The sequence below is a fragment of the Ursus maritimus genome, unplaced genomic scaffold, assembly GCF_017311325.1.
Source record: "Ursus maritimus isolate PB19 unplaced genomic scaffold, ASM1731132v1 scaffold_5, whole genome shotgun sequence".
Classification (NCBI taxonomy): domain Eukaryota; kingdom Metazoa; phylum Chordata; class Mammalia; order Carnivora; family Ursidae; genus Ursus; species Ursus maritimus.
In genome coordinates this window covers 45,923,675-45,947,883 of record NW_024426663.1, presented here as the reverse complement: position 1 = coordinate 45,947,883, position 24,209 = coordinate 45,923,675, and the positions used below count along the sequence as shown (strand labels likewise).

Below are 24,209 nucleotides of genomic sequence, written 5' to 3'. Positions count from 1 at the left end.
GGCTTATATAAGAACATTCTTTAGAGGCGTGTTTGTGATAGTGAAAAATTGGAGACAACCTAAATATACATTCACAGGGGAATACCAATATAAATGGAGCTATTTTCATAGTGTGGAACATCATGAAACCATTAAAAGGAATTAGCCGGATCTATATGTATCGACATGAATAGAGCTCTAAGACATACTGTTGAGTGAAAAACCAAAGTTGTAGAACAACATGTGGAGTGTGATACCTTTTATGTTACAGTCCACAGTGTCTGTGAATATACAGAAGACATAGGGAAAGANNNNACATCAGACAGTGATTACCTGGGGGGCTAAGGTGGTAGGGTAGAAGTAATCAAATATCATTACTTATTTAAATTTTTAAAAGGCAAATGTGTTTACATATTACACAAGTAAAAACTAATAATGCAAAACAATTGTTTTAAGTCACTGAGCTCAGATCAGGACAACTACTAAAGTGATACGCACTTCCCTGATACGAAGTACTACCTCGTGTTTTATTTTACTTGAACAGTTATAGGAGAGAGGCTTGCTTTCTTCCTCTATTCCGTAGTTTCAGTTTATAATCTATCTCTTAACGAAATTAGATTTCTACTAATTGATCCTTTAATCTTTAATCATTATTGTGATAAGATTGGGAGTCCTTCAGTTTTTCTCGGAAAATAATTTCATTCAGACTATGTAGAGGTATGCCTTGCTCTTTCCTCTTGTATTAGAAAACCCTAATGCTTCACTAGCCGCGTTAACTTACCTTTTTCCTCATTCCTTTTGCCTTTGATCTTTTTTCCTTTCCGTTATTTAGCAGATGCAGGGTGTGCATGCACCTACGCTTTAACTGTTATCCCCTCATATATAATGGAGACTGCGTTGTGCTTGGAGCTCATTGGCAAAGTGATTGAGGGAGGGGGAGAGGGGGCCATTGCTTGTTCAGAACACTGAGAGGCCGAATGTAGGAAATCTACCAACGTGGTGAATGAAAAAAAGCCTTTGCTGTGTTCTTTCCATGTCAGAACCATCCTTATTTCCCAGAGGTAGAGAGTTCTTTGCCCTTATAAATTTATATGGATTGACTCATACTAGCAATGATATATATATCATTGCTCTGTGTGTGTGTGTGTGTGTGTGTGTGTGTGTGTGTACGTACATAAACTACGTACGTACAAACACAGTCAAGCATTAGCAGTTGGCTTAGATGGGTTTCAGACGTGCTAGGGCACGTCCCAAAAAGGAAGCTGCAACATTGGATGTAAGTGTCCTTTTTGAGGTACTGCTCTCTGTACATAAAAGTCACTGGGTCACAACGCTGGTGTCACAGAGGGAGGAATCTCCTCTGAGAGGTTACTTTGCATGTGAAGGAACTGGAGACATTTCTAATATTTAGCACATATTATCCAAAAAGTGTAACAATTACCACTGTTAGGAAGATTGGGTCCACTTTCGCTGTCCCCAGCAGCCAGGGGCCTTGCAGGGTGGAGAAGAGTAGGAAACTATCACTTTGCTGGAAGATGTTCTTTTAGCTGAAGACTGAACAGAGTTGGAGGTCTCCAAGAGGAGGTAAGCTTTAGGGTATGAATGACTGAATTTTCCCCCTTTCTAAGAGGTGCCAGTTTTGCTGGGCAAGAGTATGAGTTGGAGGTAGAGGAAGTGGTTGTCAACTTTCCCAAACTCTAGAAGTTTGTGATCAGTTGGCAAAAGCTGCGCCACTTGGGTGCCTGGGTGGCTCAGTCAGTTAAGCATCTGCCTTCGGCTCAGGTCATGAGCCCCATGTCGGGCTCCCTACTCAGCGGGGAGCCTGCTTCTCCCTCTGCCTGCAGCTCCCCCTGCTTGTGTGCGTGCTCTCTCTCGTCTCTTTCTCTCACTAACAAATAAATAAATAAAATCTTAAAACTGAAACAAAGCAGAACTGCACCACTCAAGCTCCATGCTTTCACACCATGGGCAGAATGGTTGGAGTGTGCTTTCTCATTGCTGGTTCTCATTTTTAAAGCAGAAGTTTAAAACAGTGCAATCCTCTCTTTCCTAGGGTTTTGCTTTAAACCCCTGAAGACATGAAGAGAGAAAGCTGCATGTGACCACTGAGTCAGGGTGATGTCCAGCTTCAGACTGAGGTTGTGAAGAAGGGGCTTTTTGGTGTGGTCATGAATGCCAAGCCAGCTGGGAGGAACCCTGTAATCAGAAAGCTCAAGAAAGACTGGGGGCCCAGCCCCAGTTAGGGCACTTCTCCTACCCTGCTGTCTAGGGCCACCTGGCTTCCTTGAAAACAGTGCAATTTGGGATTGTCAATGCTATCACACTTTCTCAAATTACCAGACTGTCTTAGTAAAGCGAAACAAAACCAAGCACATATTATATATATGTATATATCTATTAAAAACCAGGTATTGAAATCGGTTTAAAGAAGCTTATTAAAGAAAACAGGCTGGGTAATGAAAATTAGTCCTATTTTTTAAAAGAGTGATGTAGCTAGAATAAGATCCTAAGCTACTCTGGGGCAGCTCTGCCTGGTATCTGGTACCACTCCTGCAGGCATTTGGCTGGAGAGGGCTGTATTGTCTTCTTGGAAGCCTTATGCCACTTAAAGGAAACAGCAACTGTGGTCACTGGTGTTAATGATGTGGCCACCAGAGCATGGAGCCTAGAATTATCATCTATCTGTCATCTTTCTCTCATAGGGAGAGCAATGGCAGCCACAGCTTGCCCTTGACGTTTCTGGGACTCAAGAAGACAGGAAAGAGCAACACTTATTTCTCAATATCCAGAGGGAAATTACAAAATTTCAGTGGCATGATAGATGCTTAAGTACTTAATGCAAGAAATTCTTCCCTAGTAGAATCTACCCATAACCAGGGTGGGGATAAATTTCTGCCTGAGGGTTAATAGTAGAGACACAAAGTCCCCTCTCATGGTAGGAACCCCAAAATGTGCTCCATCCCCTCCCTGAACCTTTATGATAGGAAGCACTGGTTAAGAAAAGCTGTTCCTCCTACCCTAACAGGTGCAATGGCCAACTGTTCCTTGAGAGGGCAGGCTCACCTCATTGTCCTGGTGATTAATCTCGCTCAGATTGGACTGTTGCACCAAGACTGTTAGGAGCCTGTGAAGAAAAATAGAAGAGGCTCGTAAGAACAGAATCTGTATGGAAACATAACGTTAGAAAGATAGTCCACTGAAAGCCTCCAAATGAAGATAGGCCCTTTCCGTTTATCTAGGGGAAAGAGCCCTAGAGAAGAAGACAGTGTGATCCCTGAGAAGGCACCTGGGGGGATTCCTCTGTCTCTTCTCTTCCAACCTCCTCTCCACCTCAGTGCCTCGGGTGGGGGTGGGGCACAAAGGGAATGGAGAAAGTGAGTCTTTGGGCACATCTTATTCACCAGACCTGTGTACCTATGTGTGCACTTGAAGAACTAAAGTCCTCTAGTACTTGTTCTTTATTCTTTTACATAACCGTATAGACTGCTTTCAAATTGCTTCACACTCAGTATGTGGGTCATGCCTTTTAAATGTATAGATTATTAGGAGACAGTCAGCATTTACAACTTTGCTTATTTTTTGTAAAACATGCAAATATCTAAGCATGAAATGACACTAATCAGTGTAAAACAACTATCAGTGATTCTCAAGTTCAAGTTCTTATCTCACTTAGGTCCCACACTTGGTTGACAGCGGTTAACACTGTTAAAGAGAAGTGGCTGAGTATAGTGGTTAGGGACCCAGAATCTGGAGCCAGACTGTGTGGGTTCACATCCCAGCCCTGCTACTGACCAGCTTTGTGACCATAGGCAAGTACCTTACCCTCTCTGTGCCTAAGCTTCCTCATCTGTAAAATGGGGGTAATAAAAAGTGCCTACTTTATAGCTCAGTGTGAGGATTAAATGAGTTAATGCATACAGCATTTATAGCATGCCTGGAACACAGCAAGTGTTATTTCTAGTACACTTAACCCTAGAAAGTTTTTGGTTTTTTTTTTTAAGGATTTTATTTATTTGAGAGAGTGAGCGAGAGAGAGCTGAGCGGTGGGGGGGGGGGGGTAGGCAGAGGGAGAAAAAGATCCCCCTGCTGAGCAAGGAGCCCGATGCAGGCCTTGATCCTAGGACCCTGGGATCATGACCTGAGTTGAAGGCAGATGCTTATCCGACTGAGGCACCCAGGCAACCCTAGAAGTTTTAACCCTGGCTCCATCTCAGAATCTCCAGGGGAAATTTTTTAAAACCACAAATACCTGGATTCTATATTCAGGGTTTCTGACTCAGTAGGTCTGGAGAGAAGCTCAGCTTTCACAGTTTAAAAGGCCTGTTCAGGAAATTCTGGTAAACAGGTCTGAAAACCACTGAGAAAGATACTGAAAAAAGTAATCAATCATTGCTATGAACTGAATTGTGTCTCCCCCCACAACCTCCACATTCATAGGGCTCTGACCTCCAGTGCCTCAGAATGTGACTGTATTTGGAGACTGAGCCTTTAAACAGGTAATTAAGTTTAAATGAAGCCATTAGGGCAGGCCCTAATCCAATTTGACTGATGTTCTTAGAAGAAGAGATTAGGGCCCATAAAAACACACCAGGCACAGGGGCTCACAGAGGAAAGACCATGTAAAAAGGCAGCAAGAGGGTGATTATCTGCAAGCCAAGGACAGAAGACTCAGAGGAAACCAACACTGCTGGCACCTTGCTTGTGAACTTCCAGCCTCCAGAAATCTGAAAAAATGAATTTTTGTTGCTTAAGCCATCCAGTCTGTGCTCTTCTGTTACCGCAGCCCTAGCAAACTAATATACCCAATCAAGATGATAAAGGATTGTCTACGGGGAGATGGTGAAGGAAATTAGTTTTGGAAGAATTATTTGAAAAAATGAAATGGTTTAGCCTTTCCCCCAGTCGGATTTTCATTGTCTCTCAGCTTAGATGACATGTAGTCCTGAGGGTTAAATTGCTACCGACAACAGAAGAAAAGAAGGTGGGACCGATCATGTTGCATTAGTGGTAACTGTAACACAAAGAGAGCTTAACTAGGGATGCCCTTCTGGTTATTTGCTGTGGAGGTGAAATAACCAGGAAGCGTAAGGTTTAAATCTAGTCTTATCACTGTCTTTTGGGGAAGCAGGATAATGCTGTGATTTAATTCTGCCCTCACCACTGCATAACCTCTCTGAGCTTCCGTATCCTCACGTTAATTATGGCGATAACAGCATGGAAACAGATGGAAAGGACTGAATACCATAACAGGAATAAAACTCCTAGTACACAGACTTGAATAGTGGCTCTGAATGCAAGCTTTCTGAATTCTAAAATTCCTCCATCTAGTGGGAAGAGGCTATAAAATAATTGGACTTTTGGATAATGCTGTTTTTATCTTTGTAATTACATTTCACTATTGGATATATTTTCCCTTATAGTTGCTTTATAAGGCTGAAGGGCAACTGGCAACTGACTCTCTTCTCTAGATCTCCTTACTGGCCATTGTTTAATCTCTAGGGCTCATTTGGTTTGAAGTGTGGGGGGAGAGTGGAGGGAAAAGCCAGAGGTCAGCTGTGGTCCAATCTGGCTATCCTCGGCTAACCCTGAGCAGACTGAGATCATACGTAGCCAGATAGCATCTTCTGGGGCTGCTCCAGAGCAGTGATCACACCGAAGGAAGTCAGGCTCTGACCAGATGGGAATGAGGGAGGGGAGAGCAAGACCTCTTGTCACATCCTGGGGATGCCTCTAAAAGGTCACAGGATGAATCCTGTACCTGGCTATTTCTCTATTTGCTTCTCAAATCCATTTGCTACCCTGCAATGTTCTGCTCTGAGGTTGACCTGCAATGTCTTTATTGTGCAGACTCTCTTGCCCTCTGAACTTCTTTCTGGGTTTGGCAAGGAGAATTGGCAGGGGAGAGGAGGGAAGCCACTTCCTTTTCTGACCATGACTTTTTTTCCTTTACCAAAGGCCATGGCTCCTGCAAGGTGGATCCTCTTCTACAGCGAGAGCTCTCAGCAAGTCCCAATAACAGCTCCCTTCTTTGCCCCTCTGGCCTAGGGGTAGAACAATTTCCTGTTTGAGGGAGGGGAGGTAGAAGTGGGGAATTTTGTCACCATCTCTTGTTAGTTAATTTTCAATAGTCTTCCACGAAGCTTTCTACAGTTAGCTTCTATTATTCCACGACTTCCTTCTTATGACCCTGATCGATACATGCCAATTTATATTGCTTGATTCCGTTTGATTCCTAAGTGCCTCAGATTCATTGATCTTCAAAGATGGACACAAATTTACAGATAAGTATGCTCTCTCTTTTTTTGTGCAAGCAAATGACTTGAGCCACTACCTTACTTGCAGGGCTATCATGCATTGCCTTGGTGGTGATCCAGACTAGACTAGAAAGCAGGTGTTTGGTTTCCAGCCTGGAGCTTCATGCTATTCCCTGGTAGAGGGGTAATCTGCCAGATGCTGGTCCCACATCTGTCTTAACTACCAGAGGATTTGCAGACCTCTTAGTTTTGTTTTCTCAGAGCCCTCGTTCTGTGCTAAGATGGCTCAGGAGTATTTTCCCCATAACCCCTAGCCTAGTCTCCTATTAGCACCAGCTCTGTCCTGTTCTCAACTCCCTAGGAAGGAACACAAAGCCTACCTTATCCCATGTAGCAGGACAGCAGGCACAGATGCCCAGCAGGAGCATTCCCAGACAGACAGTGTAGTGAGTGGTAAGACAACAGATGCTGGGGCCAAACTGCCTCCATTAGAATCCCTTCTCCATTACTAGCCAGCCAGGAAATTTAGGCAAGCTAGGAAACTCTCAGTGCCCATATTTTCTTTTCTTTGAAATAGAAATAATAATAACATCTACTTCTTAAAGATCTGTTGTGATTTTAAATACGTCAATACATACAAAGTACTTAGAATGACATTAAATGCTACAATAACTTCTCTACAATTTAATATTTTTTTTTTAGAAAGAGGGAGAGGGTGGGGGGTGGGCAGAGGGAGGGGGAATGGAGAGGGAGGGAGGGAATCTCAAGCAGGCTCCATGCCCAGCACAGAGCCTGATGTGAGTCTCAATCTCATGACCCTGAGATCATGATCTGAGCCAAAACCAAGAGTCGGACTCTTAACCAACTGAGCCACCCAGGCACCCATAATTTAATAATTTCTTAAAATTTCCTACTCTTTATGTTTGGGGATCCCCTGATCTCCATGTGGTGATTGGCAGGCCAGAGAGAGATCAGCTAGATGTATGTTAGGGGCGGGGCAGCTTATTTCTGTTGGCTACTCTGTTTTGCTGGCCCCTTGGGCTCACAGCCTGGATCTGGCCAGCACAGTGATGGCTGGGGAAAAGGGTCCCTAAGCTAGCTGTCTGTCCTCCTATCCCTAAAGCTGCCAATGTGAGAGTATCCTGTAGTATAACACCCATCCACAGGTTAGAATACATCACCTGGTAACTAGAGAACAGGACCCCAAAGAAATAATTTCCTTCCTCCCTCTGTCATCAAGAGCCATGAAAATAGGCAGAGCTGCTGGCCCTCCGGCAGGCAAAAAAAAAAAAAAAAAAAAAAAAAAAAAATCTGCCAGTAACCATGGAGACCATGAAAAAGACTTTCAGAGAGCCCTGTGGCTGCTTTCAGAAGAAACTGTTGCTCGCCTTCCAATGCTAGCATGTGCAGTGTTGTACAAACACAACTCCTTTCTCTTTGGAGCATCATCTTAAGGATCATGCCCCCTCTTTCACACGGGCGCCCTCTGAATGTCCAAGCCAAGGAAGCAAGGAAAGCCATGGGGAGCTGAAAGGGAGAAAACGTGGACCTGCTGAGAAGCTGAGGGTTCAAAGCAGGAAAGGGAACTGTGAGATAAAACCTGCACTCCTTTGCTTTTGTCCACCAACTTGCTTTTGTGTTCATAATTATAAATCCCTTATTCCTGCATCAGCTTAAATCCCTACTGAGCTGCAGCTTAGCTACGGCTGTGTATTGGAACTGGCTGGTTTGTTCGTGAGTTGTTTTCATCACAGAATCTTGCTGGTGGTAACTGACTTGTCCCCTTGGCTTGTTTATAAGCAGCCACAGTCTGAGGCTTCACTCTAAATAACCTCCAGCTGAGCAATGAGTAGAAGGAGCAGCTATTTGGAAATCTAAGGGTTAGCAGATTTTAAAATGAGTATGAATACCTGAGTACAAGGACACAATGTGGCCCATACATATGTTTATGATCAGGGGACAAGAAGAGATGAATGTGCACTAGCAAGATAGGGAAGTGAGTTTCAGAGGAGCTGAATGGTTAGATTCTAAAGTCTAGCAACAGTCTTGTAGGGGCCAAGGGTAGGCCACCCCAAGATGGTCCACTTTCGCATGGACCTTACTTTGAGTTAAAAGCAATCAAAACTCAGCAGATTCAGGAAAAGCTCTTTAGCTCCCCTTCAACTGCCTGCATCTACTGGGAAGAGAGCTATTAACAGAGATTCCCTTTTACTTAAGAAACTTACCTGTCTAATAGGGCTATCTCTGTTTTCCAAACATCTCCTCTCACCTTCCTTCTAATGGCCTTCCTCCCCTTTGTATGTTCAGACCCCAACCCTTCTTCTTAGATAAGCCTCATGTTGCTTGACTGTCTCTGGAATTTCCATGTCTGCGTGGATTCCCAGGACATATGCTACCAAATTTCAGTTTTTCCTGTGAATCTATCTCATGTTAATTAGATGTGAGTGGATGTTTAGTCCAGCTAGAAGAACTGTGAGGGGTAGAGGAAACTCCTCCTGCCCAACACATCTGTATGTGTGGATGTATTTTTTGTGGACCTGTGTATGCCAGGGTAAAGAAGACGGGGGTGAGAGGTGGTGAGGTGGCAGTAGCAGCAGGGATTTGTTCTTTAACATTGATCTGTGGTATTTATTTCTATCTACCTTCCATCATGATCATCACTACTATCCTCATTATCACCAACACTTACTGAATACTGATGATTAACAGTGTTCGGTGCTTTTCACATGTTTTCTCATTTACTTCTGCCTATTTACTAAGAGGTAGATACTGTATTATTCATACTTTCTAGGAAAGAAAGCTAGCTGAGCCTTGATAAGTTAATATGGTCATTAAAAGATGGGCCAGATTAAACCCAATCAGTCTGACTCCAGAGACTGCACACCTGGCCACCCTGTACCTCAATCCAAACAGGATTTTAGGTGGTTTTCAGATACATATAGTAAAACAAGATTACAAGTGAAGAAACTAGACAAAGAAAAGAAGGGCAGGATAAAGAAGATGCAGTTATGGTCCTACATATGTGCCAAAGCTGGAACACAAATTGGGCTTTGGGTTTTTTAAACATACGGAGAGAAAAACATAATCATAAGTCACAGCGTCCATACAGTAAAAATAAATAATTTACAGGAGAAGCACAGCAATTCCTCCTTTAGTAGAATTTTTTTTTTTGTGGTTTCTCATTTTTTAAATGCTGTGACAAAGTATTTCCTGACAATGAGACAATAAGGAGTTTTGTAAAGCCTCTTAAGGGAGGGCTTAATGACAGAATGTGGCCATTAAAATACATTCTATAGGATCCACAGCAGTGGATCCTAGGAGCATAGCAGGCCCCCTGGGCAGGTTACTTATCCTCACACAGGCACTAGGTAATAAATTATCTTCTTAGCGCCTCAGCTTCCTTATCTACAAAATGGGGATAGAAATACCTATCACATAAAGGTGTGGTTAAGATTAGATGAGATAATACATGGAAAGCACTCAGAATTTTGCTCAGAACATGGTAAATAATCAATGCTGTGTGTCCTCCTTTTCCTCATCATTGTAAATGCAGATCTATATACTTTAGTGGTTAGCCAAACCAGCCTAAAGTTGTATCCACTTAGGAAAATTAAGCAAACAGGTTTACATGGCCTAATGGAAGGTCAATCCTTCTGCATTATGTCTGTAGGATTAGGAAGTACCCACAAGCCAATTTTTTTTTTTTTCAGAAAACAATTACAATTTCATGCTGACATACAAACAAATGGAAGAAAGAAGGCCAACTTTTGTGCCAGAGAGCATGGCTTGGCTACTTTCTGCTTAAAACACTGAATGCAGATGCTATCAAACACTGCCACGGCTGTAACTTTTCTCATAAAACTATGATAAAATATCTCATTTTAAGCGATGTAACTTCACAGGGAATTCTTTAAGGCAAGCTAGTTTCTAAATGTTTTCTAGGTAACAAAGCCAGTTGCTTTGCTTTATGGGTTACTGAGGTTTAACCCAATTCATTTTTGGAGAATATTTTCCAGAAATGATATTTTGGTTTTGGAATAGTTAATCTTAACCTTTGGATATTCCTAGTTATCACAGTGGTATTATCATAACTAAAGCAGGATTTTATCTTCCAGAATCAGCTAAGTGACCATTTAGGACAATAAAACTATATCATCAGCACAGAGAAGGATGTTTATTTTTCTGGCTTCAGCTCTTCCGAAGGTGGTGGCTGGGTCATTAGGTATAATTTCAAGAGAAGGGGAAACCACAACTCTGTGTTATCTCAGTTATAGTGATGCAATGTAAATCCTAGAGAGTCTAGGGCCACTGCTGGGCATAATAAGAAATAGACTAATATGTCCACAATAGAGAAAGTACAGTTGGATTGGTTTTCAATTTATTACTGAAGTGATTTGAGATGATGAGCCTAATCAACTGACCAAATTGACTTTGAGTGTGATTTTGACTGACAAGTCTTGGTTCACCCCTCAGATGCAATGGCATGATGACAGAGAGAGCTTTTCACCAAAATTTATGATCCTCTTTCTTGGACTGGAGTCATTGCCAGGAGGTGGATTCTGGTCTATATTCCCAAGTGCTCCTTATATCCAGGTGTGGTATAGGACCAGTAGGGTAGTTGACTAGTCTTTATTAAAAGAATGTGAGCAGAAGTGAACTGTATCAAAGACTGATATTTTAAAGAAATAAGGGGGGGGCATCTCATTACTCTTTCCCCATTCCCAGGCTGAACAAAGAGGATTCTTTGATCTTAGAGGTTGGTGGAGCCACAAGATGGAAGAAACTTAGATCCCTGAGTTACCATGTGGAGGGGAGCCACCCCCAGCCCAGGAACACCTACATTGGACAAAGCTCATCCTGCATTAAAACACGGAAGCTTTGGGTTTAATGGGTTACAAAAGCTATAATCACCATAAGAAAAGCTGTCATTTATCTTCCCAGAATCAGGCAGATTTTGAAATGACCGCTGGGTGAGGCAGGTAGAACCACGTAGAGCCAATCAAGGCAGAATAGTCTTAAAGGTACATTTTAAAAAATATATTTTTAAAGATTATTCTTGGGAAAACAGTGTGATTTTGTGACTAAGTATTTCTGTGTGCTGTCCAGAAATATCACTCTTTTTCCCAATTCATCAAAAAGTAGTCATCCCTTTATGATGTCTATTGATTGTTAGCTCTGAGCTTGCTGTTTTTTCTCTAAACTTCCTTGTTTTGTTGGGCTTTGAGTAAATTCTAGCTTTTTTTATTATTCCTGGATATAATCCAATGATAACAAGAGGCAATGCTTGCTTGGGAATAGTTCTGGAATTTCCCCAAACCCTTTTAGTGTAAAACAGAATGAAATGAAGAAATCCTGTTACCTCTCAACCTTGGTCTCATGAACCCCCAGAGAGCATTAGTTTCAGTTCTAGACACAGGATCTAGAGGATGAGGCTCCCAGAATGCCCCCCTGAGGTGTCAGCCTGCATGCCTAGCTCTGGGAAATGCTAAATTCCTGTTAGAGGCATGTTCTGTGCTACAGAGGTTAAGGAAGTGCCCAGAATGTTGTTGATTCCACAGAGGGAAATGCTGTTATTAGGTGCTCCAAGGGGCTTTTGAAAGATTGTAGACTGAGGCCTTTTAGACACAGAGGATTGGGGAAGCTGTACTCAGTCTGGACAAAACTTTTTCCTTTGTTGCTCAACTGTCTTACAAAAATTTGACCCTCTTGATCATCCAACTTGCTTGAGTATATTTCTTCATATAGCTCCCAGCAGCTCAGAGGCCTGGTTTTCTTTCTAACCCACTTGTTTCCCTGTCTCACTCTACTTTGCTGGGTCCCTTGCCTCCTGCAGACTCATAAATGTTGCCATGACTCTGGGGCACCTGGATGGCTCAGTCAGTTAAGTGTCTGACTCTTAATTTCGGCTCAGGTCATGATCTCAGGGTCCTGGAATGAGCCCCTCCTCAGCTCTGCACTGAGTGGGGAGTCTCCTTTGGGGTTCTCTCCTTCTCCCTCTGCCCCTCCCCCTGCTCACTTTCTCTCTCTCTAAAATAAATAATAAATCTTAAAAAAAAAATGTTGGCATGACTCTGACTTAAGACATTAATCTTTATGACCAGTCAGGGCTTTTCCACTCCCCTCCCCACTACTTGAAATGATCCTATTTATTTTGAAATTACCCTATTTATGTTTACTAGTGTGCCACCTAGCTCCTTCACTAGAATGTAAGCTCTGTGAGGTCAGAGACACTGTTGTGCTTACTGGGAACCCCTAGGGCATAGAATAGCACTTAGTTCATGATAAGCACTCAACAGTTATTGAATCAATAACTGCCTGATTGAATGAATGAATATATGAATTCAGATAATGAAAAACAGCATTTAAATCAGAGGTTTGGAGAAAAGGGTTTTATTGAAATAGGAGGGGAATTGAGATTAGAGTTTAAGATTCTTCCAGGATATTTTGTTTTACTGAAATGTGGTCCCGTTTGCTACAACTTCAAAAAAAAAATGGACAGGTTTTGTTTTTATTCACTGCCGAGGGTTGATTAAGTGACATTCTTTTTTTTTTTTTTAAGGTTTTATTTATTTATTTATTTATTTATTTATTTATTTATTTATTTATTTGACAGAGAGAGACAGCCAGCAAGAGAGGGAACACAAGCAGGGGAAGTGGGAGAGGAAGAAGCAGGCTCCTAGCGGAGAAGCCTGATATGGGGCTCGATCCCAGATCGCTGGGATCACGCCCTGAGCCGAAGGCAGACGCTTAACAACCACGCCACCCAGGCGCCCCGATTAAGTGACATTCTAATCCAAGTTAAGTCCCTCCCAATATGAGCATTGTGTGAACCTGGCTACTTACCTCACATCGGGCTCAGCAGTGGCAGCATGCAGTGGCAGACGGCCATTTTTATCTGGGATATTGTGCTTGGCACCATTTCTAAGCAGACTCACACAGCCTTCCAGCCAACCCTGAAATACAAGAGCGACTGTGTCATTATATAACACAGCCTGGTATAACATAGACCAACAAACTTTCTCCAGTTTTCTTTCTCCTTCTTCTTCAGTGTGGCTAAAAACATGTTTTATTGATTTGAAGTGGTTAAGGACCACAACTTCAATTTAGGCACTTCAACAGAAGGCTGAAGGTCTTGAGGTGTGGATTCCTGAGTTTCCTAGATTCTCTCCTCTGTCTCCCATTCCCCATTTCTTACTTGCTGTTTGCCACTTTTATACTGTGTTCCTAGGGCCAAATGCAGCACATGGTAGCTCTAGCCTCTCATTCTATGGGTTTAGCTCCAAATCATGCTTGTCAATGGTCTGACCCAGGTGCCACGGTCCAATTCCAAAAATTGAGCTCCTATGTCATTCTTACATTCAGCCTCCACTCTGTGCCTGTTTATCTAATCCGATAAACAAGCTTTGGTCCACTTTTCCAAGTTCCCTTTCTGGTAACCACAAGGACAATATTTTGTTTATTCCAGTCTGTCTCCTCCCAATGTCTAAAATCCTAACCTGAGCCCTAATCCAATGGCTGGGACCCTGCCATCTTTTTGACTGATTTTTCTGATGCTGAATATGGGGCTATCACCAGGATCCTCTAAGAGTTCCCTGTAGCTGTGTTTCACCCACTATGAATTCCCCAAGAAAGTTCATGTAAACTCCCTGCTGTCCACTAATTCTCCAGATTGAGAGTGATATTGCTGCACCTCATGCTTGTCGCCTTCCTGGTTAGTACTTATAACTAGGTCACTTCCCCACTATCTCTCATTTCAAAGGGCAGATAAAATGGCAGGCTAGTCCTTCCTCCCTTTCTGTTCTACACTACTTTAAGTAATTGACTCAACCCTACTGATAACCAAGTTTGGCTAAGGAGAATGCCTCCTACATTCATCCAGAGCCATTGGGGTTCCTCATTCAATTATAAGTAGATATATAAGTAGATGAAACTATTATTATGAAGAATGATATATCTAACTCTCTCTCCTGCCTTCCTCCACTCCTGTATAGTTAAGCTTCAAGACTACCTGGTCAGATGAGAAGAATGACTGATTTTCCCTCACAATACAGGAAGCAATGAAAATAAAAATATTACTAAATGAATGGAGAAGAAAGATAATAAGAAAAGAACCTTTTGGTTCTGGAAATTCTGGAAAAAAATCTTTCAGTAAGAGCACTTTCATAGGTTCTAATATTGAATATCGTTTTGAGTTGACAAATAATATGTAAGTCTTAAGTAGAAGCAAATGTTTTTTGGCCTTCAGTTATAGTTCCTAATGTACTAAATCTGGTTTTAGTTTCTAATGTCCAAGTCATCAAGATCTCTGATTAAAAGGAAAAAAATATGCCTGGGAGACCCAAAAGAAAGGCATGCCAGACAAATTTTAGAGTTGCCTAAGTTTTACAGTTTTTGAAAAGAGATCTTCTGATGGGGGAGGGTTTGAAACATTTTTATCATTTTGCAACATTTCCTGGAACTATGTGTATGTGGTTTTCTTTTTTTCTTCAGAAAAGAAATCAGAAAATCACTGAATATACTTCAAACCAGTGGTCACTATTCAGAACCAACAAGTACATTTTTTACTCACTATGTGCTGGGTGGTTCCACATGTGTTTCTCTTTCATTTGTGATAAATGTAGGATATTATTTTTTACTACATTTTACAAATGAGGAAGGAGGCACACAGAGGTAAAGTGATTTGCCTAAGGTTACACATCCATGGTAAGTACATTTGTATACTGAGTTTGGAGCTGAAATGGACACTTAATTCCTAAATACCTGCTTTTCCAAGTTTCTCTTTAACAGTTGAACTCAAACATTGCTAGAAGGGAGTGGTGGGCTCCACAGTGCAATCCCCAGGACCACCCTTCACCCTTCCCAGGGAGGGAGCCTCAGAAGAAACAGGGATGGATCCTTCCTTGGGTTACCACAAAGAAGAGGGGCATCATTAAGAGGATGATGCCACATGCTCTCACGCAGGCATACTTCTCTCATGTAGCTCTTTAGAATGCATTCCTAGAGAGTTGTCTGCAAAGGGAGCACCTCTCTAGGCTCACTATTCACTCTGATATACAGGATACCTCTTCCCAATCCTGGAACTTTAGAATTCTGAATGAAGTGCAGCTTGGTTTCCATCTATTCTCTATGCAGTAGCAGCCAACTTTAGAAACCATCTCTATTCACTTCCTCCACCCCCTGATCCAAAATTTCTCTTCTCAGTTTGGATAAAAAAAAAAAAAAAAAAATCCACAACAGGAGCAGTTATTAGGGTATGTGCTAGAAGGGAAGGGGCTGGAAAGGCATTCCCGTGTCTCTCTGAGATATGAGACTTCACCTAGTACTCATAGACCAGTGGTTTTCAAACTTGAGTGGGTATAAAAATGGCCAGGGAGGTTTCTTTAACATTCAGACACCTCCCCCACCCACTACCCGTGTCTGCTCACAGTGTCTGACTCAGGAGGTCTAGGGGGTACTCCTGAAAAGCATATTTGACCAAGTACTCCAACACTTCAAAAAATTCTTTCCAGTTTCATGTCTAAGTCCTAGAGAAAGAGGGCATGTAAATAGAAAAAGAAAAGGTAGTTTCTAAAGAAAACCTCTGCAAGAGTTGGGCAATGCCTCCTGCAATCTATGCTAGATCGTGGCAGGGAGGTGTGGTGTTTGGGGAAGGGACGTTCCCACTTCAGCAGGGAGATTGCAGGACACAGTGGGGCTTGCCCAGGGCGAATCCCCTGTTGTCAATGGGCAGTAATAGCAAATCCAAGAATCTGCTTTGTCAGCAATAATAGTTATGGTGAAAATTTCCGGGAGCCTCATTAGAGGTGAAGGAGAATGATGACCCACGTGTGGCGCTAAGAATTTGCTTGACACAGACTCAAGGTAGCCCTGGGGTTTCCTAGAAGGATTTCAGGGAGGATTTGAAAAGAGATGGACTTGAAGGTTTTCAGTAAGGCTTAACAAGCTTGCTCTAATGTTGGGAAATGAAGTGAAATTTCTTGATGAGGACTCACTCTATACAATTTTTATACTGAGTATTGATTGGGGGTTGAGTCCTATGCTTGGTATTGCCCTTTAATAGTCTGGCATTTCTTCCCTACTCCTACTCCCCCACGTTTCCCAGTTCCCAATATTCACCACATCCTCCAGCTTCCACTCAACTGATCCTACCCCACAATGTTACCTGCAGTCTCAAGGACTACCACCCACTTGGGGTATTAATGGACTGCGTTCTTAGAAGGAATACCAAGTATGTCCAGAAATGCCGCAAGGCAAATTCTGATGCAGTTAAGATGGAAAATAAAATTTCTGTAATGGCCATATCACCTCTACCTGGGAGGACTGTTAGGAAGATCCAAATGACTCAGATCCACAAAACCAACTCTTCGTAGTGCTATAATTGTCAAAGATGATTGGAGCAAAGATTCAAGTTCTGCTTCCACTGGATAACTGCATAAATCCAAGAATACTCTTCTGCAAGGGGAACCCCATAACAATACATTTAGCCCTCCCCACTCCCTGACAGCCACCAAAGATATAGTTGGTACCAGATAGGTTGCCAGGCATAGACTTGTGCGACCATAAGCATCCTGCATGTTAATATTGGCCCCCATCTTCAACAACAGCTTCACTGTGTCCACTTGACGTCCAGAAACTGCATGCATCAAGGGTGTACATCCTGGAAGGAGACATTTCAACAGCCTTTAATAATATTGACTTGTGAAATTTATGGGCAAACTTTATCCTGCAGATAAATGAGCTGCGAACTTTATTTACCCATATATGCTCTTTGCAGATAAATGAACTGCCCTCAACACAAACCCAGCTGTTGAGCTACATGGGACTGAAGAGAAATGAAGATCATTGCTGCCACGTTTATATAAACCATGTATTTTTTCTGGCTCTTTTAAATCTTCTATAATTTTGCAGTAATTGGTTGATTAAAACATTTTGTGCCAATGATAAAAGTTCCTCATTACTACCTTGAGAATCAGCACAATTTGGGACATAACAGGCAAGTTTATCCTGACTTGGCTTGAACAGTGTAGAATCTGGAAGTGTCTGGAAAGCAGCTCCAGCCAGGAAGACAGGTCCAGCATACTTTTATTAGAGATGGTGGGTGATAAAGAGCAGTGATGACAGCCTAGCCTTGGCTTGCACATAGTTTTAAGAAAAGGGTCCACCTTTGTTGAAATACTTCCCTGTTTCGGTTATTAATATAAGCCAAAGCATTTGGTTCTTCATGTGTTTTCTTTCTGAACAAAAACAGAGATGAAATTACACATTCTGATTAACTTGTAAGCCGGCTGGAACAAGCCAGCCTGGTGAGGCAGAATCCAGGTGCTTCACACTACTTCAGATGAAGAAACCAAATCTCAGACACAGTCCCTTTCCAAGCTGAGTCTTGTTTACGTGTCTTTTCATTGGCAATTCACACCTTCTTCCAGTGAACTGCAAGCTATGACCCCAGGAGATCCCTGAGAATGGACAAATGGTGGGACTGCTGTTCTCACCGAAAGATTGCGCTGGCAACCGGTTTCTCTGCAAATCCTCCCTTCCCATGCTCTTTGGGTAAAAGCAGCAGTGAAGCACTACGTCTTAATTAGTCACAATAGTTCCTTCTTTATTTCTTCCTCTCTCTCCTCTTTCCCTTTTTCCTTCCCTTCCTCTCTCCCTCCCTCCCTCTATCCTACCCTCCTTCCCTCTTCTCCTGTTTGTGGGTGTTGAATTGCTCTAGCACTGTTTGTTGAAGAAAACCTCTTCAAGAGGCTTTCTTCCACTGAATTATATTTGCACCTTTGTCAGAGATCAGTTGAGTGTATTTGTGTGAGTCTATTTCTGAATTTTTTTGTTCTTTTCCATTAATCTATGTGTGTAACCCTCAGCCATTACCACGGTCTTGATTTCTGTAGCCATACAATAAGTCTTGAAATTTGGAAGACTTATTCCTCCTGCTTTATTCTTTTTTTTTTTAACATTTTTATTTTAATTCCAGTTAGTTAATATGCAGTGTGATATTAGTTTCAGGTGTACAGTATAGTGATTCAACACTTCCATACATCACCCAGTGCCCCTCATGACCAGTGCCCTCCTTACTTCCCATCATATTTTTACCCATCCCCTCACTCACCTCCCCTCTGGTAACCATCAGTGTGTTCTCCATAATTAAGAGTCTGTTTTTTGGTTTCTCTCTCTCTCTCTCTTTTCCCCTTTGCTCATTTGTTTTGTTTCTTAAATTCCACATATGAGTGAAATCATATGGTATTTGTCTTTCTCTGATTTATTTCGCTTACCATTATATTCTCTAGCTCCATCCATGTTGTTGCAAATGGCAAGAGTGCATTCTTTTTATGGCTGAGTAATATACCACATCTTCTTTACCTATTCAGGGAAACTTGGGCTGCTTCTGTATCTTGGCTACTGTAAATAATGCTGCTATAAACATAGGGGCATATATTCCTTCGAGTTAGTGTTTTTGTATTTTTGCAGGTCATAGGGTAGTTCTGTTTTTAACTTTTTGGGGGCCCTCCATACTTTTTCCCACAGTGGCTGCATCAGTTTGCATTCCCACCAATAGTACATAAGGGTTCCTTTTTTTCTACATCCTTGCCAACATCTGTTGTATCTTGTGTTGTTGATTTTAGCCAATCTGATGGGCGTGAGGTGATACTGCACTGTAGTTTTGATTTGCATTTCCCTGATGATAAATGATGATTAACATCTTTTCAATTGTCAGTTGGCCATATGTATGTCTTCTTTGGAGAAATGTCTGTTCATGTCTTCTGCTCATTTTTAAATTAGATTATTTGTTTTTGGGGTGTTGAGTTTTATAAGTTCTTTATATATTTTGCACACTAACCCTTTATCAGATATGTCATTTGCAAATATCTTCTCCCATTCCATAGGTTGCCTTTCAGTTTTGTTGATTGTTTCCTTCACTGTGCAGAAGCTTTTTATGTTGATGTAGTCCTAATAGTTTATTTTTGCTTTTGTTTCTCTTGACTCAGGAGACGTATCTAGAAAAAAGTTGCTACAGCCAATGTCAAAGAGTTTCTGTTCTACGATTTGTATGGCTTCAGGTGTCACATTTAGGTTTTTAATCCATTTTGAATTTATTTTTTTGTATGGTATGAGAAAGTGGTCCAGTTTCTTCCCTTTGCTTGTTGTTATCCAGTTTTCCCAATACCATTTGTTGAAGAGATTATCTCTTTCCCATTGGATATTCTTTCCGGCTTCACTTAAGATTAATTGACCATATAGTTGTGGATTTATTTCTGGGTTTTCTATTCTGTTCTATTGAGCTATATGTCTACGTTCATGCAAGTACCACACTGTTTTGACTACTACAGCTCTGTAATATAACTTGAAGCCCAGAATTATGATGCCTCCAGCTTTGCTTTTCTTTTTTCAGACTGCTTTGGCTATTCAGGGTTTTCTGTAGTTCCATAAAAATTTTAGAATTGTTTGTTCTAGTTTTGTGAAAAAATGCTGTTGGCATTTTGATAGGGATTGCATTAAATGTGTAGATTGCTTTGAGTAGTATGGATATTTTAACAATATTTGTTCTTTCAATCCATGAGCATGGAATTGCTTTCCATTTCTTTGTGTCATCTTCAGTTTCTTTCATCAGTGTTCTACAGTTTTCAGACTACAGGTCTTTCACCTCTTTGGTTGGTTTATTCCTAAGTATCTCATGGATTTAGGTGCAATTGTAAATGGGATCACTACTTTAATTTCTCTTTCTGGTGCTTCATTATTGGTGTAGAGAAATACACCAGATTCCTGTCCACTGATTTTGTACCCTGCAACTTCAGTGAATTCATGTATCAGTTCTAACAGTTTTTTTGGTGGAGTCTTTTCGGTTTCCTATATATAGGATGATGTCAACTGCAAATAGTGAATGTTTGACTACTTCCTTACTGATTTGGGTACCTTTATTCCTTTTTCTCATACGATTGCTGAAGCTGGGACTTCCAGCGCTATGTTCAATGGAAGTGGTGAGAATGGACATTCTTGTCTTATTCCTGACGTTTAGGGGAAAAGCTCTCAGTTTTTCCCCAGTGAGGATGATGTTAGCTGTGGATTTTTTATAGATGAACTTTATTTTGTTGAGGTATATTCCCTCTAAACCTACTCTGTTGAGGGTTTTTATCATGAATGGGTGTTGTACTTTGTCAAATGATTTTTCTGCATTTATTGAAATGATCATATAGTTCCTACTTTTGTTGATGTATCACATTGATTGATTTGTGAATACTGAACCACCCTTGCAACCCAGGAATAAGTCTACTTGATTGTGGATTATTTTTTAAAATGTGCTGTTGAATTTGGTTTGCTAGTATTTTCTTGAGGATTTTTGCATCTATGTTCATCAGGGATTTTGGCCTGTATTCTCTTTTTTTTAGGGGTGTCTTTATCCCATTTTGGTATCAGGGTGATGCTGGCTTCATAGAATAAATTTGGAAGTTTTCCTTCCTTTTCTATTTTTGGAATAGTTTGAGGAGAAGGGGTATTGACTCTTGTTTAAATGTTTGGTAGACTTCACCCGTGAAGTCATCTGGTCCTGGATTTTTGTTTTTTGGGAGTTTCTTGAATACTGACTCAATTTCTTTTCTGGTTATTGGTTTGTTCAGATTTTCTGTTTCTTCCTGTTTCAGTTTTTGCTGTTTATACATTTCTAGGAATTTATCCATTTCTTCCACGTTGTCCATTTGTTGGCATATACTTTTTCATAATATTCTTTTATAATTGTTTGTATTTCTGTGGTTCTGGTTATTATTTCTCCTCTCTCATTTGTGATTTTATTTATTTGAGTCTTTTTCTTTTTTTCTTGATAAGTCTGGTTAGAACTTTATCAATTTTATTGAGTTTTTTTTTTTTTCAAAGAACCAGCTTCTGGTTTCATTGATCTGTTCTGTTGGCTGTTTTTGTTTTGTTTTGTTTTGAGTTTCTATTCGTTTATTTCTGCTCCAATGTTTACTATTTTCTTCCTTCTGCTGGCTTTAGGTTTTGCTTGTTGTTCTTTTTCTAGCTCCTTTAGGTGTAGGATTAGGTTGTTTATTTGAGATTTTTCCTGCTTCTTGAGGTAGGCCTGCATTGCTATAAGCTTCCCTCTTAGAACCACTTTTGCTGCAATCCCAGAGGTTTTGGACCATTGTGTTTTCATTTTTATTTGTTTCCATGTACTTTTTAATTTCTTCACTCATTTCCTGGTTGGCCCATTCATTGTTTAATAGCATATTACTTAACCTCCATTATTTGTGGTCTTTCCAGATTTTTTCTTCTAGTTTCATGGCATTGTGGTCAGAAAATATGCATGGTATGGAGAATGTTTCATGTACACTTGAAAAGAATGGCTATTCTGCTGTTGTACGATAGAATGTTCTAAATATATCTGTTAAATCCTTCTGGTCCAGTGTGTCACTCAAAGCCATTATTTCCTTGCTGGTTTTCTTTTTAGATGATCTAACCACTCATGTAAGTAGGGTGTTAAATTCCCTTACTATTATTGTATTATTATCAATCAGTTCCTTCTGTTTGTTATTAATGGGGTGCTCCTATGTTGGGTGCATAACTATTTATAATTGTTATACCTTCTTGCTGGATTGTCCCCTTTATTATTATATAGTTTCTTTCTATGTTTTACAGTCTTTGTTTTAAAGTCTTGTTTGTCTGATATATGTATTACTATCTGGCTTTCTTTTGATGTCCATTTGCATGACAGATGTTTTTCCATCCCCTCACTTTCACACTGCAGGTGCCTTGAGGTTTGAAATGAGTCTCTTACAGGCAGCATACAGATGGATTTTGTTTTTTTATCCATTCTGTCACCCTATGTCTTTGGATTGGCGTGTTTAGTCCATTTACATTTAAAGTTATTATTGATAGATACACATTTATTGTCATTTTATTACTTGTTTTGTGGTTGCTTCTGAAGATTTTCTCTGATTCTTTCTTGTCTTTCTTTCATGTTTTGCTGATTTTCTTTAGTGATATATTTAGATTTTTTTCTCTTTATTCTTCGCATGTTTATTAGTGGTTTTTGATATATGCTTTGATATATAGGTTTGCATATAACCTCTTCTGCATATAGCAGTATATATTAAGTTGATGGTCGTTTAAGTTTGAACCTATTCTTCTCTCCTTCCCACATTTTAGGTACATGCTATTACATTTTATACCCTTTTTTGTGAGTTTCTTGACTGATTTTTTTTACAGAAATACTCATTTTTACTGCTTTTGTGCTTCCTGCCTTTATACTGTCACTTTTGGTCTCTCCTTTAATATTTCTTGCAGGGCTGGTTTAGTGGTGATGAACTCTTTAGTTTTTGTTTGTCTGGGAAACTCTTTATCTCTCCTTCTATTCTGAACGACAGCCTTGCTGGATAGAGTATTCTTGGCTGCAGATTTTTCCCATTTACCACTTTGAATATATCATGCTAATCGCTTCCAGCTTGGGAAGAGTCTATTGAGAAACTTCCTGCTAGCCCTATGGGCTTTCCCTTGTAAGTTATTGACTTCTTTTGTCTTGATGCTTTTAAGTTTTCTTTATCACTAAATTTTGCAAATTTAATTACACTATGTTTTGGTGTAGGTCTGCTTTTGTTGATTTTGATGGGAATTCTCTGTCCATCCTGGATCTGGATATCTGTTTCCTTCCCTAGATTAGGCAAGTTTTCAGCTACTATTTCTTCAAATAAAATTTCTGCCCCCCTTTCTCTCTCTTCTCCTTCTGTGACTCCTGTAATACAAATGTTACAATGTTTAATGGAGTCACTGAATTCCTATGTCTATTCTTGTTTTGTGCAATTCTTTTTTCTCTCTTTTGTTCAGCTTGATTACGTCTTTTGGGCCACTAATTCATTCCTCTGTTTCTTCCATCCTGCTACTCATTCCATCAAGAGGGTTTCTGATTTCATTTATTGAGCCCTTCATCTCTGCTACATTATTCCTTATCTCTGTATTAAGGGTCTCACTCATGTTTTCCCTCTTTTCTCAAGTTCAGTTAAGTGTCCTTATGATCATCGCTTTAAATTCTCTACATGTTACTTAAATTTGTTTCACTTAGCTCTCTGGCCATGGCCTTGTCCTGTTCTTTCAGTTGGGATAATTTTCTCTGTCTCCTCATTTTGTCTGCCGCTCTGTGTCTGTTTCTGTGTGTTAAGAAACTCAGCTATGTCTTTTGTTCTTGAAAGTAGTGACTTTATGAAAAGGAGATCCTGGAGTGCCCTGCAGTGTAGTGTCCCCTGTTTACCAGAACCTGGCCCTTCAGAAGAGTATCCTATGTGTGCTGCTTATGCTCTGCTGTTACATCTGAGTCACTTTTCCTTCCAGTGCAGTCCTCTGCACTGACTCTCCAGCCTTTTGTAGGCTGTGCTCAGAACCAGGGCAGCTCTGAGGGACCATGCCCACTGGGGAACTTGGGAGTGAGGTGGCAGTGTTAGCAAAATTTGCTTTGGGCCATTAGTCCTATGCTGCATCTCCTGAAGTACTGTGGTGGCTGGAAGCTGCGCCCTGGCATCAGGGGGCATGCGGCTGGCTGGGTGCTATGCTGTGGCTGGGTGGGGCACAGGGTGGCAGTTGTGCACTGGGCTGCTGGGTGGGGCATGTGAGAAGCTATAACAAAATTTGCCTTGAGCTCTGGGCCAAGGCTACAAGTGTTTGTGCAGCTCCACCTCCCACAGGTGGCTCTGTGTTTCTAATGGGGGACAAGGGAGGAAAATGGTGCCTGCTAGTTCCCTCATTTTCAGAAATCAGTATGAACAGATCTGTCTCCCACTTGCCCCTGTGGTTATATAAACTGCCATTTTTTGGGTACTTCTCCACATAGTCTGCTCTCTTTTTAAGGGTGTCAACCCAGCTATCGCTCACTCTCCAAGCTCACCCAGAGCTGAGTCGGCTGACTTTTAAAGCTCTAGGCTCCAAGTCCCACTGGTTTAAAAAACTCACAGAATTCAGCTCCTCTGGTTTTTAAGGAAAAAACATTATGGGGCTTGG

The 24,209-nt window shown here is 41.0% G+C and overlaps 1 protein-coding gene across 1 annotated transcript in view; it reads right to left on the bottom strand.

Moving 5' to 3' along the window:
* ANKRD55 (ankyrin repeat domain 55) overlaps nucleotides 1–24,209 on the bottom strand; it is a 286,535-nt gene that overhangs the window by 35,077 nt on the left and 227,249 nt on the right. Inside the window, exons 7-9 of the mRNA XM_008691404.2 lie at nucleotides 16,760–16,890; nucleotides 13,077–13,186; nucleotides 3,043–3,103 (exon numbers count right to left, since the gene is read on the bottom strand). Of these exons, the coding sequence (XP_008689626.1) occupies nucleotides 3,043–3,103; nucleotides 13,077–13,186; nucleotides 16,760–16,890 (302 nt within the window). The remainder of the gene's footprint in view (nucleotides 1–3,042; nucleotides 3,104–13,076; nucleotides 13,187–16,759; nucleotides 16,891–24,209) is intronic.